Consider the following 13,171-nt stretch of genomic DNA (forward strand, 5'->3'; position numbering starts at 1 on the left):
GAGAGAGACAGAGGCAGAGACAGAGACAGACAGAGACAGAGACAGAGAGAGACAGAGACAGAGACAGAGAGAGACAGAGACAGAGAGAGACAGAGACAGAGAGACAGAGACAGAGAGAGACAGAGACAGAGAGACAGAGACAGAGAGACAGAGAGACAGAGAGACACAGAGACAGAGAGACACAGAGACACAGAGACACAGAGAGACAGAGAGACAGAGAGACAGAGAGAGAGACACAGAGAGAGAGAGACACAGAGAGAGAGAGAGACACAGAGAGAGAGAGAGACACAGAGAGAGAGAGAGAGAGAGAGAGAGAGAGAGAGAGAGACAGAGACACAGAGAGAGAGAGAGACACACAGAGAGAGAGAGAGAGAGACAGAGAGAGAGAGAGAGAGAGAGAGACACAGAGAGAGAGACACAGAGAGAGAGAGAGAGAGAGAGAGAGAGAGAGAGAGAGACAGAGATAGAGACAGAGAGAGGGAGAGAGAGAGGGAGAGAGAGAGGGAGAGAGAGAGGGAGAGGTAGGTAGAGGTAGAGGTAGGTAGAGGTAGAGAGAGGTAGAGGTAGAGAGAGGGAGGCAGAGGGGGGCAGGGTGCGGCAGAGGAGGGTAGGGTGCGGACAGAGGGGGGCAGGGTGCGGCAGAGGGGGGCAGGGTGCGGCAGAGGGGGGCAGGGTGCGGCAGAGGAGGGCAGGGTGCGGCAGAGGGGGGCAGGGTGCGGGCAGAGGGGGGGCAGGGGAGCAGAACAAACATGATATAAACCGGGCAGTAAGAAATCTCAGCAAAATATTCCATCTAATAGCAAAAATATCAAAACTGAAAAAAAACTATCCCTAACAGACCAACAACAAATGACAAAATCAAAGAAAAATGGTTCGATAAGGAATGCAACACCCTTAGAAAAAGCCTGCAAACAATATCAAACCAAAAACACAGAGACCAAAACACAATACAGAACTATGAATGAGGTACCACCAACACCTGAAGCACTACAGGCACTCCCTAAGGAAGAAAAAAACACAACCACATTGCCAAAAAATTAGAAAGAATTGAAGAAGCATTAGATGAAAATACTTTCTGGCAAACCTGTGAAGCCGTGACCCTTGATTCACCCCGAGTAATGAGAGGTTGCGCTTGCACGGAGTAGTTTGCAGAAGCCCGCGAAGGAGAGGAGGATACATATTGGCGGGAAAGGAGCAGTCCCTTGACCCAGCAGCCCCCACGGGGGAGGGTCAGGTGAGCGCGTTTAGCCTATGGGGCGGAGGAGTTGCCAGAGATATAGTCAGTGGTTGCGCGCACGTGGAGTTAGAGCATCGTGGAGAGACGAGGAGACGGAGACACTGCGCTGGGAGGTTGTACCCCCCCCCAGGCGCAGTCAAGGTGCCCCGGCCCAGTTAGCCCTGAGTCACCGTAGAGACAAGCGGAGCTAGGGACACCCTTAGTAAGGGATTTACCCCCCCTAAAACTACTGCTGTGTTCGGGGACTATCCTGTCGGGGAGAAGCGCCCCATATCGCAGCGTGGAATCCCCAGACTCTTTTTGAAGAACCGTAGCAGTTCCGAGCACCGGAAGTGCTCGGCAGGAATTTCATCAAGTGCACCAACTCTACCCTTTCAATCACCTAAGACCTAGTGGCTGCGCAGTCACCCATACACATACACACGGCCGTTGGAAGCAAGATAACTGATTAACGTATTTGACACGGGTGGGGAACACCCGGTGGTGGGATTGGGGGAAAGTTATTGTTGGCGTCCGCCGAGGCGCAAGTTATTGTTGGCGTCCGCCGAGGCGCATAATTGTGGACGTCCTCTCCGTGGCGTGTTAAATGTTGTGTACCAGCGGATTGGAATGTCATGGCATGCAATGTATCGTAAGGTTGATTTATCAGTAAACAAGATTGGTTTTATAACATGGTCGTGTGAGAGAAATTTTTGTATAGAGGTCCTGCGATAACTCCCCCTTTGGCGGGATCTGTCACAGGTGGAGGCGCTGCACCGAATATATATATATATATATATATATATATATATATTATATATATATATATATATATATATATATATATATATATATATTATATATATATATATATATATATATATATATATATACCCCGGGCTCTCCGTGGCAGAGGCTCAGGCCCCTGTGAGTCAGCAGGTAACACAGCACAGAGTAACAGCTTGCCAAGCGATAGGAAGCAGTGTTACAGCTGGAAACATCTGGATACAAAGCAGAATAACAGACACCTGGCCATTCAGAATGGCAACATCTGGAAAAACTACTTCAAGGACCCTTTACCAAGAAATCCCAGAAGAAAACCTGACACAAGAACAAAAACAAATCTTCACCAAACAAACATCACTGGAGAACACTATAAAAGATAACCAAAACCCTCTGAACATACCAATCACAATCCAGGAAATTAAAGAAAAAATAAAACTTAATAAAAACCAAGAAAGCCAGCGGACCAGATGGCATTCTACAAGAGATGCTGAAGTATAGCAATCCATCTATACAAGAAGCAATACTGAAAATGTTCAACCTGGTCCTCACTACTGGCTACTTCCCTGAACTATGGAACGAAGGACTGATAACCCCTATGCACAAGAAAGGAGACAGGCTGGACCCATCCAATTACAGAGGAATCTGTGTCAGCAGCACCCTGGGGAAACTGTTCAACAGCATCTTGAACAGCAGAATCCTCACCTTCCTGACAGAGCAGTGTACTGAGTAAGAGCCAGACAGGCTTCCTGCCAAATCACCGCACCACGGATCACATCTATACCCTACACAGCCTGATTAATAAGCACGTCCACAACACCAACAAGGGCAAAATCTTTGCTTGTTTTGTGGACTTCAAAAAAGCCTTTGACTCCATCTGGCAGCCAGGCCTATTGCTGAAAATACTAGAGAGCGGAATAGGGGGGGAGAACATACGACACAATCAAAAGTATGTACTCTGAAAACAAAGGCTGCGTGAAAGTTAATAACTAAAGGACAAACTTCTTCCATCAAGGCCGTGGAGTTAGACAGGGCTGCAGTCTGAGTCCCACACTTTTTAACATTTACATCAATGAGCTTACAGCAGCCCTAGTATCCTCCTCAGCACCTGGGCTCAACTTGGCTGGAACTGAGATTAAGTCTCTTCTATACACAGACGACCTGCTCCTGCTGTCTCCAACAGAACAAGGCCCTCCAACAGAAACTGGCAATACTAGAAAAATTCAGCCAGGCCTGGGCACTCTGTGAACCTAGAAAAAAACAGAATAATGGGTATTCCAGAAAAAAATATAAAAAACATCCAACCATATCGCAATTCACACTGGACGACAATGCACTGGAACAGACAGCGAGTTACACATACCTAGGTCTAACAATCAGCTCATCAGGAAATTCAGCCTGCCCATAAATACACTGAAGGAGAAGGCCCGCAGAGCATTCTACACAATAGGGAAACAGATGTACCACCTCAAACCACCAATACGAATCTGGATGAAAATATTCAACAGCATCATCACACCCATCCTTCTGTATGGCAGCGAGGTTGTGCGGCCCTGTAACATACCCAGACTCCACAAAATGGGATACCAGCCCAACAGAAATACTGCATCTGGAATTCTGCAAAACACCTTCTCCAAGTACACAGGAGTACATCAAACAATGCATGCCGGGGCTGAGCTGGGCCGCTTTCCTCTACTGCTCACTGGACAGAAGAGAGCACTGACATGCTGGGCCCACCTAAACACCAGCCATCCACAGTCTTACTGCTACAGAGCAATGAGAAGCCAGGACCTCCTCACTAAACCCTGTGCCATCAAATAACTTGTCCTCTCACTCCAAGGACAAAACCCCACACAGATCAACAACCTGCCGAAAAAATAAATCAACTCAATCGCCAACGAAATGAAGAAGCGGTATGTGACTAGGTGGGACAATGAAATCCAGCGCTCAAAGAAGCTGGAAACCTACCACAGCCTACAGAGAGAATACACTCTGGCACTCTACCTACTGAAGGTAAAAGACCCAAAGCAGAGACAGACCCTGGGCCAGTACAGAATAAGTGCCCACAGCCTAGAAATAGAAACAGGCAGACACAGACAGAACTGGAAGCCGCGGGAGATGAGACTGTGCCAAAGATGTGAGCTAGGAGAGGTAGAAGATGAAACACACGTCCTGTTGCGTTGCACACAATACTCTGAAATGAGGAGTGCCCATCTAGAGAAACTCACTGCACTTATCCAGAACTTTAATAATATAGAGGAGAACCAAAAAATAGCGATCCTCCTGGGAGAAGATGAAACCACAGCAGAACTGGCTGCACACTATGTCAGCACCTGCCACAGGCTGAGAGACATCCACTAACCCCCACATCCCTGTGTGAAACTGTTACCCATATACCGTGCAACCATTATACCCTACCCCCTAGTATTCATGTAATCATTGTCCCCCACCCCCTATTATTCACGCGAGGGCAAGACAGAGGGCGAGACAGAGGGCGAGACTTCAACTTACACACACACACACACACACACACTCTCCCACACACACACACTCACTCCCCCACTTACACACACACACACACACTCCCCCACTTACACACACACACACACACACACACACACACACACACACACACACACACACACACACACACACACACACACACCACTCTGGTATGCTGCATCTCCCTCCTCAACACACAACCACACTCTCTCTCTGCCACTTACACACACACAGACACCAAACCCCTCCCCTACGCGAGGAGCGAGTTTCCGCCCTCTCAAATTCCTCCCTCTCCCTCTTATCAGCGGTGCCGACAGGAGATGAAATACAGCAGTGACCGGGGGGATGCTCTTATGTCTGAAGCCGGCTCACTGGAGTGGTATGCTGCATCTCCCTCTCCCCCCCCCCCCCCCTCTCTTACCTGCCATGAGAGTGAGGAAATCCAGCCTGGGGGGCTCCCACCGTCCGCCTCGCCCGCGATACACACGGATGCAGAAGCAACAAGAGCAGCACTTCCTCCAGCCACACAAGCGCCGCTCCACAGACACATCCAGCTAAAGCCACAATCTCCAGGCCTCTCTGCGCCTCTGGTCCCGGCAGTTGCTAGGAGATCCTTAGTGGGGGGAGGGTGTGCCTGTATGCGCCTGCGTTGGTGTGTGGTGTAGCGTCACTGCAGTGCCTCCAAGGGATGTCTTCGGCTGGGCTATCCTTACGGCGTCCCGCGTTGCTAGGTGACCCGCTTGATCGTGTCCCGGCATCCTGAAATGAGCCACAGCACAGCAACGGCACTCTACAGGGGGTTAAATGCACTCCCTCCGGGCGATCGGGGGTTGCATTTGTCGAACACTGGCCATAATCATGTGTGTGCATGGTCCTTCTCAGCTTCAAACACTCTCCGGATTGGACAGCTGATTAAAGAGACAATGCTGAATGGCCTAGCCGCCCCCTCTCCATGGTTTTGTATGAGAACTAAACCTATATAAGCCCAGAAAGACTTCCAGAGATTCAGAGAAACTCTGCGTCCGGTGGAACCGTTTGTTGACTGTTTTGAAGCAACATGCTCCAGCTGCTGGAGGTCCTCACCCAAACCTTTCTGAGTTCCAGAGGCCTCACAGTCTGCAAGAACTTATCCACAGGATAAGCAAGCTTAAGCGACATCATGAACTCTAGTAAGAGTTTATGTTCTATGTTTTCCCCTTTTAATTTCTATTGGGCTAGGCCTGTACTATTACCTCGTCCCCCTAGTATCCCTAGAAATGGTTTGATCTGCATCCGGGTCATGACAATGCATATGCAGAAAACACGTCCCCATCAAGCTCTTGAAATATCCACAACTGGGTGTCGTCTCTCAGACAGAGGTAAATAAGGTTTATGTGCAATGCAGCAAGTAAAGTGTGGCATAGATTTCCATATCCCAGTGGTCAGCCAACTATGTTACAGATGCACATCATACACAGATACAGTTGTATTGAGGCATACTCACAGACACCATGCAATGCCGATTTGGCAACCAATTGTTTCCTGTCTGCCGAGAGCTGCTGACCCCTATTTGTAGTAGCACTGGTAATGCTTGTTGACTTCCACAATGGAGGTTGAGTATTGCCGGTAGACCGTGTAATCTTCAGCAGCACACCTTCAATTATAAATGCCATTTATAATGAATGTGTTATATTACATACAAGCTTCATTACCCTGTCAGAGAGACGACAATACGTCCAAGGGGTATGGACATTCCAAGAGCTTGATCACAACTGTTATAATGCAGACAAATACTTTTTGAACTCAGAACAGCTCAAGATACTTCAACAAGTGGGGCATATTACATGACACCGAAAGTCCCCTATGGCCTATTATGGAGACTGAACCAAAACAACATTGTAATTGTGCATTAGGTGAGACTTATATTTGTTTGTTGAAGGGCATTCAGGGAGACATACTTCCAATTATACCACTATCCTGCTTATTATTGTAGTTTCTATGCACCTCCTATAGTTTTTTTTTAGATTTCTGAGGCATGAAGAAGTGTGGTAACTTTGCAACATAATCCTACATTTCCTATAAGGATATGTAATGATAGCTCAAACTTTTCATAACTGTGCATTGTACCATAATTTACCACATCATTGTTTTAGCATAGCACAATTATCGCCAGTGTATATTCCTCTCCCCTGTGCCTTATTCTGTCTGGTGTAATTGCTAATTTCCTATTATAAGACAATGATTAAAAGATGGGCCAATGGGGATCATATTAATAAAGGTTAACCCATTGTCCCTACCTATCTTAAGGGATCCTCAGGGGGTTAACCCAGTATCCCAGAGAATAATGTGATTGGGTTTATGTACCTCCCTGATTAGAATGAGTATGTTTTGCTGCTGCCCATGTGTGCAGGGCTGGTAATCACTCAGCGAGCCTGCACACACAGAGATAGGGTCCTGCTATCAGGAATGTGGGTGGGGAAGTGCCCCAGCCATTGTTAGGAGTGGGGAGGAGCGCTGACTCAGGTCTGGGGAACAATGTCTCACCGAGTGGCGCTATTGTTCAGTCCAGATTCTGAGGCGCCTATCTCTGAGGGATATATTGGGTTGTCTTGGGGAACCGTTGCTGGGTATAAGCCCCGTAGGTACAATTTCTACTTGTCAGTTTGAATTTCCCACACCTCTTCAAACCCACCTCTGTGGGGTGTCTTAGGGGCACAGTCACCTCCTGTGTCCCGGATTGGCTAATCAGACGAGCCTCTGCTCGGTGATTAGTCAGCACCCCGTCTTCCATGCTTTGCTATTAAGACAGGTAACCTATGTAAAGACAGAAAGTTACTCCCTGCACTTCAATCAATGGGTAGCAATAAATGGGGAAATAAATATACATAGTGAAAACTAAATCTATAAGACAAAGGAGACTTTTGGTTACATCCTTTTATCAAATAATGCCAAGCTTGGTAACCAACGTCAAGGTAAGTCTCAAAAGCAGGTCCCTATGCTAAATGCATATACATGTTCTGTGAAATATACCCTGTAAAGAGCTGCCAATTTCTCATTACTATGCCATCCGAGGTTTGTGCCGGAGATAAACCAAAGTGAGGCGTGTAAGTGGAGGCGAGCAGGCAATTTGAACTTGCTATAGTGCAAATATCATCCCTGGATTACTGCGCTACCCACAGCGGACGGAGCGTGGAAGCCTCCCGGGTCAGACTTGGAAGCGGCGCCTGGCACCTAGTTGAGAAAGTATTCCCTGTTTGGGTGAGTTTGTGCCTAAACTGTGGGTAGCGCCGTCTGTCGACCTCGTTCAAAATGTGTGTGTGTGTGTGTGTGTTCCCGATGTTAAGTGTCCTGGTCTCCTGTGACTGATATCACAACCTGCAAATAATATTCACCTCCCCAGGACCAGCTGTGAGATGAGGGCCGGATCTTTTCCTGGGAGTGCGTCTGTTTCTCTCCTGGGCTTTGCATGCACAGTAGACCGTTGGCATCTCGTTTCTCAAGGTTACGTTTCCTAGACAATGGAAAATTAAATAGAAACGTGTTATTGGGAGTTTTTAAAACCCACTATTTTGGGGTGGGGAGGGGGAGATATTTTGCACACCCACAGGTTCCTAGTTTATGGTTGTGCTACTCCCCAATGTTGCTGTGATTAAGGATAAACAGCTCATATAAAAATAAGTTTTCTAAGAGGTTTCAAATACGATGTTATGTCAATGTTTCTCCATAAGAGGAAACATTGAGGAATTCAAAATAAAATGTAATATATAAATAAAAATAAATATAAATAAAAAGGCAAAACCTACATCTCAGATAACAGATTTGTATAATGAGTCCATTCACTTCTCCATCTCACCATTATGTGTCTGTAGTGACGATGATGGGATAAGCTGCCTAACCAGGATCACCTTACAGTGGGGGATTTGTGGAGACTAATTAGCAGAGAAATCATTATCCTCCTGACAATGATGGATGACATTAAACTATGAGGTCACATAGAAAGCTATCACAGAGCCCTTACCCCACCTCCTCCCACCCCCTCCGCACAGCACTAGGTACATGGCCGCCGCTGCTTCTCCTCTTGCTCCTCCGTCTTATTACATGAACCACATTCACCCACCGTGCAGCCTCCGAACTAAAGCCCGGTGCGCGGGGGATCACGGGAGATGTAGTTCCGGGGAAGTGAAGCTGGGAGTCAGGGACATGCATAGTAATGTATTGCAATGGAGACCTTACTGCGCATGCCCATTATCAAGAGTCTCGGTCACCATAGAGATGATAGATGATGCACTCGGCGGCCATGATTACTTTGGGCAGATCCCATTGAGTGTAATGATAACTAAGGGCAGAGGAATGAGGCAACCAAACTGTGCAAAAAAATGTGACTGGAATAACATGGGATCTTTGAATGAATATTACGGAGCTTGGATTTAGAATAGAGACAGTAATTGAATAGATGTAAAAATGTCACAAGTGATGTTGGGATAGTGAAGGAACAGCCCAAGTGTTTCTTATTAATGCGAGTTATACATTTGTGTTTTGCTGCCTTTCTCCCTCTATAGATGTTATGGGGAATGTGGCATCTCTGGCAGTCTCAGCACCTGTACATGTGTTTTGCTCAGTTATCATTTTGCAAATTCAGGATTTTACTCAATGTTTTTCATTACATTATGGGCTATTCAAGGGATTAAACCTAAATGTATCAAGAATTATGCAGCAATGTCAGAGTCCTATTGATTTGGACTTAATTCACACCAATTCTATTAAGGGAAGCCACACAACGTGCAGTGTGTCACAGAACTATCTGGGGGTGAAACCTGATTCAGATCACGTGAGAAATCCAGGTCTCCGGGATACACGTTAGTACCAAAGCAATACCGCCACCGTGTGGTCTGTGTGTGAATGGCAGATATTAAATCCTTTGGCCCTTTTTACCTTCTCTGTATATTTGTGTTGCTTTTTTTTTTTTGTGTGGTTTTAGGATTCAAAAAAACAGGACGTGATAAATATTTGCGATTTAGAGTTCTGACAAGTTATCACAAAACCACATCAACTGCTACTGAAATCTGAGGAAACACATGTTGCTCAGCCTTGTTTTTATACTAAAAAGGTGCAATCCCTGATAACAGATTGAACAAGGTGACAATAGAAGCCTTTAATGTAACACCTCCCAGCCTATTTAATGCAGATTTGACCGATTTCTAAATTAATGTCCAACCCAACAGGACAATGAGAAATATCACTTGTTATATTTATGTAAATGGAATAAAAAACGTGCGACAAACTATAAAAGGCCAATTTTGATAATGCAAATGCATGTGCTCGTATCTAACGCATGTGGCAAACACGGATTGCATGGTCTGTTACTAATCCCAAACTGCACTAGGATTTTCCCCCGATCAGATGCGTTATATACCATGCGGGTGTGAGGGCATCATTTCATGCACACTTATTCTGACACGTGCACATATAATCTGTATTTTAGTGAGGCTCAAAAAAAGTAAATGAGGGAAAATAATCGCAGGTTATTAACCCCAAATCCTACTTCCCGAGCACGAACTACATTACTAACACAGCAGCGCCACCCTGTGGGATGTGTGTGACCTGCAGATTATCTGAAGGGGATTCTCGGCGATTGTCACTTTGTCTGCGGTTCTCCCGCCTCTTACTAACAAAACACAAGTGCAGCAAACACGTGGCTGGGTAGGAAGCCAGAAAGAGCTAAAAATACATCACATAAGATACTTTATAATATATAATAGCTACAAAAGCAAATAACTGAGAAAGTGCAATGTATAATAGAACACTTCCCTTTTATCCCGAGCACAGATGACATATGAGCATATCTCTTATAGTGATAAAGTGGGTGGCTCTTAGAAGAGCCTTTGTGTTTGTGTGTCAGTGATGAGATCGGGGTTACTTGGCGCTGGTGTACTTGGTGACCGCCTTGGTGCCCTCGGACACGGCGTGCTTGGCCAGCTCTCCCGGCAGCAGCAGGCGCACAGCGGTCTGGATCTCCCGGGAAGTGATGGTCGAGCGCTTGTTGTAATGAGCCAGACGGGACGATTCCCCTGCGATGCGCTCGAAGATATCATTCACAAAGGAGTTCATGATGCCCATGGCCTTGGAGGAGATGCCGGTGTCAGGGTGAACCTGCTTCAGCACTTTGTACACGTAGATCGCGTAACTTTCCTTCCTGCTCTTCCTACGCTTCTTCCCATCCTTCTTCTGGGTCTTGGTCACGGCTTTCTTAGAGCCCTTCTTGGCCGCTGGCGCAGACTTGGCTGGTTCAGGCATGTCGGGCGATGCTTCTTCTCCAAACAGCAGAGAAACAATGTCACCTAAACCCCCAGCAGCTCTATTTATAGGAGTCCTATGCAAACTAGCAGCCCCAGCATTCTGTTCGTCTATTGGCTGACTTTATCATGTGACCGTTTATGACATCATCAGTTTTCTTTCAAATTAGATGATTGGTGGTTACAGGATTATGGAACTGATTGGCTGTTTTCAAAACTGACCAATCACAGAGGAGTTCAGCTGCTGTCTGCGTGTATAAATAAGGGCACAGGGGGCGGGGTTTGTCACTTCTCCTGTTACCCGAGCTGCTGTCTGAGTGATACACGATGTCTGGAAGAGGCAAACAAGGCGGGAAAACTCGCGCTAAGGCCAAGACGCGCTCATCTCGGGCTGGGCTGCAGTTCCCAGTCGGCCGTGTGCACAGGCTGCTTCGGAAGGGAAATTATGCTCAGCGTGTGGGGGCCGGAGCCCCGGTCTATTTGGCCGCAGTGCTGGAGTATCTGACCGCTGAGATCCTGGAGTTGGCCGGTAACGCCGCCCGGGACAATAAGAAGTCCCGCATCATCCCCCGGCACCTGCAGCTCGCTGTGCGGAACGACGAGGAGCTGAACAGGCTGCTCGGAGGGGTCACCATCGCTCAGGGGGGTGTCCTGCCCAACATCCAGGCCGTGCTACTGCCCAAGAAAACCGAGAGCCACAAACCGGCCAAGAGCAGCAAGTGAGCTTCACCCCCGAGACCAGGAGCAGAGATCCCCACATACCCAACACAAAGGCTCTTTTCAGAGCCACCCACAGCATCAAAAAAGCGTTATAGTATTTCACATTTCCTGCAGGACATGTTTTTATTATATTTCTATCTCCATTCTAAGTCACTTTAATTGTTTATGATAATAGTTCTCTTCATTTGTAAAGTAATGTATAATTAAGTCCATGTATGTGGAGGTGTCAGTTCTGTCATTAGAAACAGTACTGCGTTTGATACGACACTGCAGAAAGCAAATCAATATTTAATACCATAAAGGCACCTACTGTATATATAACTTGGGGGTGAACTTTAATTACCGACATGATGATTTTAAGGAAAAAATCCCATAAAATTGATGAACTGATTAAAGTATGCATTTAGTTTGCTGGAACCATAACTATAAAGCTAAACAAAAAAACTGTTTCTAGTTCATCCCTAAATAAATTAAAACAAAGTAGTGCAGCATGGCTAATACACTATAAAGTAGTGTTTGTTTCTGTTTGTGATTATACAAAAGGCGCAACGTGTTGGTATTAGGAGTCTATTCTTGAAACAATTTACCACACGGTGGCGCTGTTGGATTAGAAATCGGTATCTTCATTACTTGGCTTGTAAAGGCTAAAACCTGTTTTTATATCGGACACAAATTCGCAAGCCATGAAGGTTTATTATACTGAAAATGTATATAATGTATCATTAAAGACAAGTGAGTAACATTGATGCAAGAACAATTTAAAAAAATAATTTTATTCAACCAACGTTGTTTACAGATTGCCCTCGAACATGCAAAATCAAGTCATAATATAATTAATGTTGACATGTTAGAAAATAAAATAGCATAATGGTATAGAAAAATTCAATAACCAAAAGGCAGAACACATAATTACAGCATCTGGTCTTCGAAATAAACAGCACAAGTTTTTTGGAGGTACAATTTATCAAATTAATTCCTTTATGAGCAAGAACAATAATCAGAATTTTTTTTTGTACCACTAATATACTCTGTGCTATAAACTAAAAATTACAGAACCTGTCCCTGGTGTCATTTTTTTTTCTTTTTTTTTTTTTTAAATCTGAGGAACAGCAATGTCATGTACGGTCCATCTGTGAGCATGTGGCCCATATACTCTCTGTCACGGACTGCACACAAGTGAGCATGTGATATGCAACCAGGGTTAATACACACGGCTACTCTAGCCAACTCACCTTTCTCCTGCACAAGGTACTTTCAATATGTTTATATTAACCCATTACTCAATTGCAATCCCATCTATGTGCGTACATCACTGGATAATTTAGGCAAAATATGTAATTATTTACCAGAGTCTCAGGTCCCTGTTTATTATAGAAAAAAAAAATGTGCACTTAACACACAATCAGTTGTAGCTAAATGTAGCAGCAATGAAAATACTCTCTACAAAGCGTGCACCAGTTTATTCTGAGCCCCAACACATTACGTATTAAATGTTTTAATACCCCCGTCCATGGTCAGTCCGGAGTCCCAGGGCTCTGTTCCCTGTATGGGAGCTGGCGGCACTCACAAGCCAATCGGATCTGGACTCAATGACCGGTTGGGCAGCGTGCTGCCACATGCCGTCTAAGCTCTGATCTGACAGCAAGGTATTGCGGAACTGCCGACTGTGCTCTGGCTC

At 45.8% G+C, this 13,171-nt stretch overlaps 2 protein-coding genes across 2 annotated transcripts; one reads left to right on the forward strand and one right to left on the reverse strand.

The window, feature by feature from the left end:
- Nucleotides 1-10,273: 10,273 nt before the first annotated feature.
- LOC142473533 (histone H2B 1.1-like) lies at nucleotides 10,274-10,822 on the reverse strand. The gene has a single exon (XM_075580694.1). It carries the CDS (start codon nucleotides 10,772-10,774, stop codon nucleotides 10,394-10,396), a length of 381 nt encoding a protein of 126 aa, XP_075436809.1. The 5' UTR covers nucleotides 10,775-10,822; the 3' UTR covers nucleotides 10,274-10,393.
- Nucleotides 10,823-11,071: 249 nt separating this feature from the next.
- Nucleotides 11,072-12,503, forward strand: LOC142473555 (histone H2A type 1-like). The gene has a single exon (XM_075580713.1). The coding sequence runs from the start codon at nucleotides 11,101-11,103 to the stop codon at nucleotides 11,494-11,496; it is 396 nt and encodes a 131-aa protein (XP_075436828.1). The 5' UTR covers nucleotides 11,072-11,100; the 3' UTR covers nucleotides 11,497-12,503.
- Nucleotides 12,504-13,171: the final 668 nt, after the last annotated feature.

Source organism: Ascaphus truei, assembly GCF_040206685.1.
Source record: "Ascaphus truei isolate aAscTru1 chromosome 12 unlocalized genomic scaffold, aAscTru1.hap1 SUPER_12_unloc_2, whole genome shotgun sequence".
Taxonomy (NCBI): Eukaryota; Metazoa; Chordata; class Amphibia; order Anura; family Ascaphidae; genus Ascaphus; species Ascaphus truei.

Bases quoted from the DNA above. Each gene is read 5' to 3' on its own strand.
- LOC142473533 (XM_075580694.1), bottom strand. From the start codon at position 10,774: ATGCCTGAACCAGCCAAGTCTGCGCCAGCGGCCAAGAAGGGCTCTAAG.
- LOC142473555 (XM_075580713.1), top strand. From the start codon at position 11,101: ATGTCTGGAAGAGGCAAACAAGGCGGGAAAACTCGCGCTAAGGCCAAG.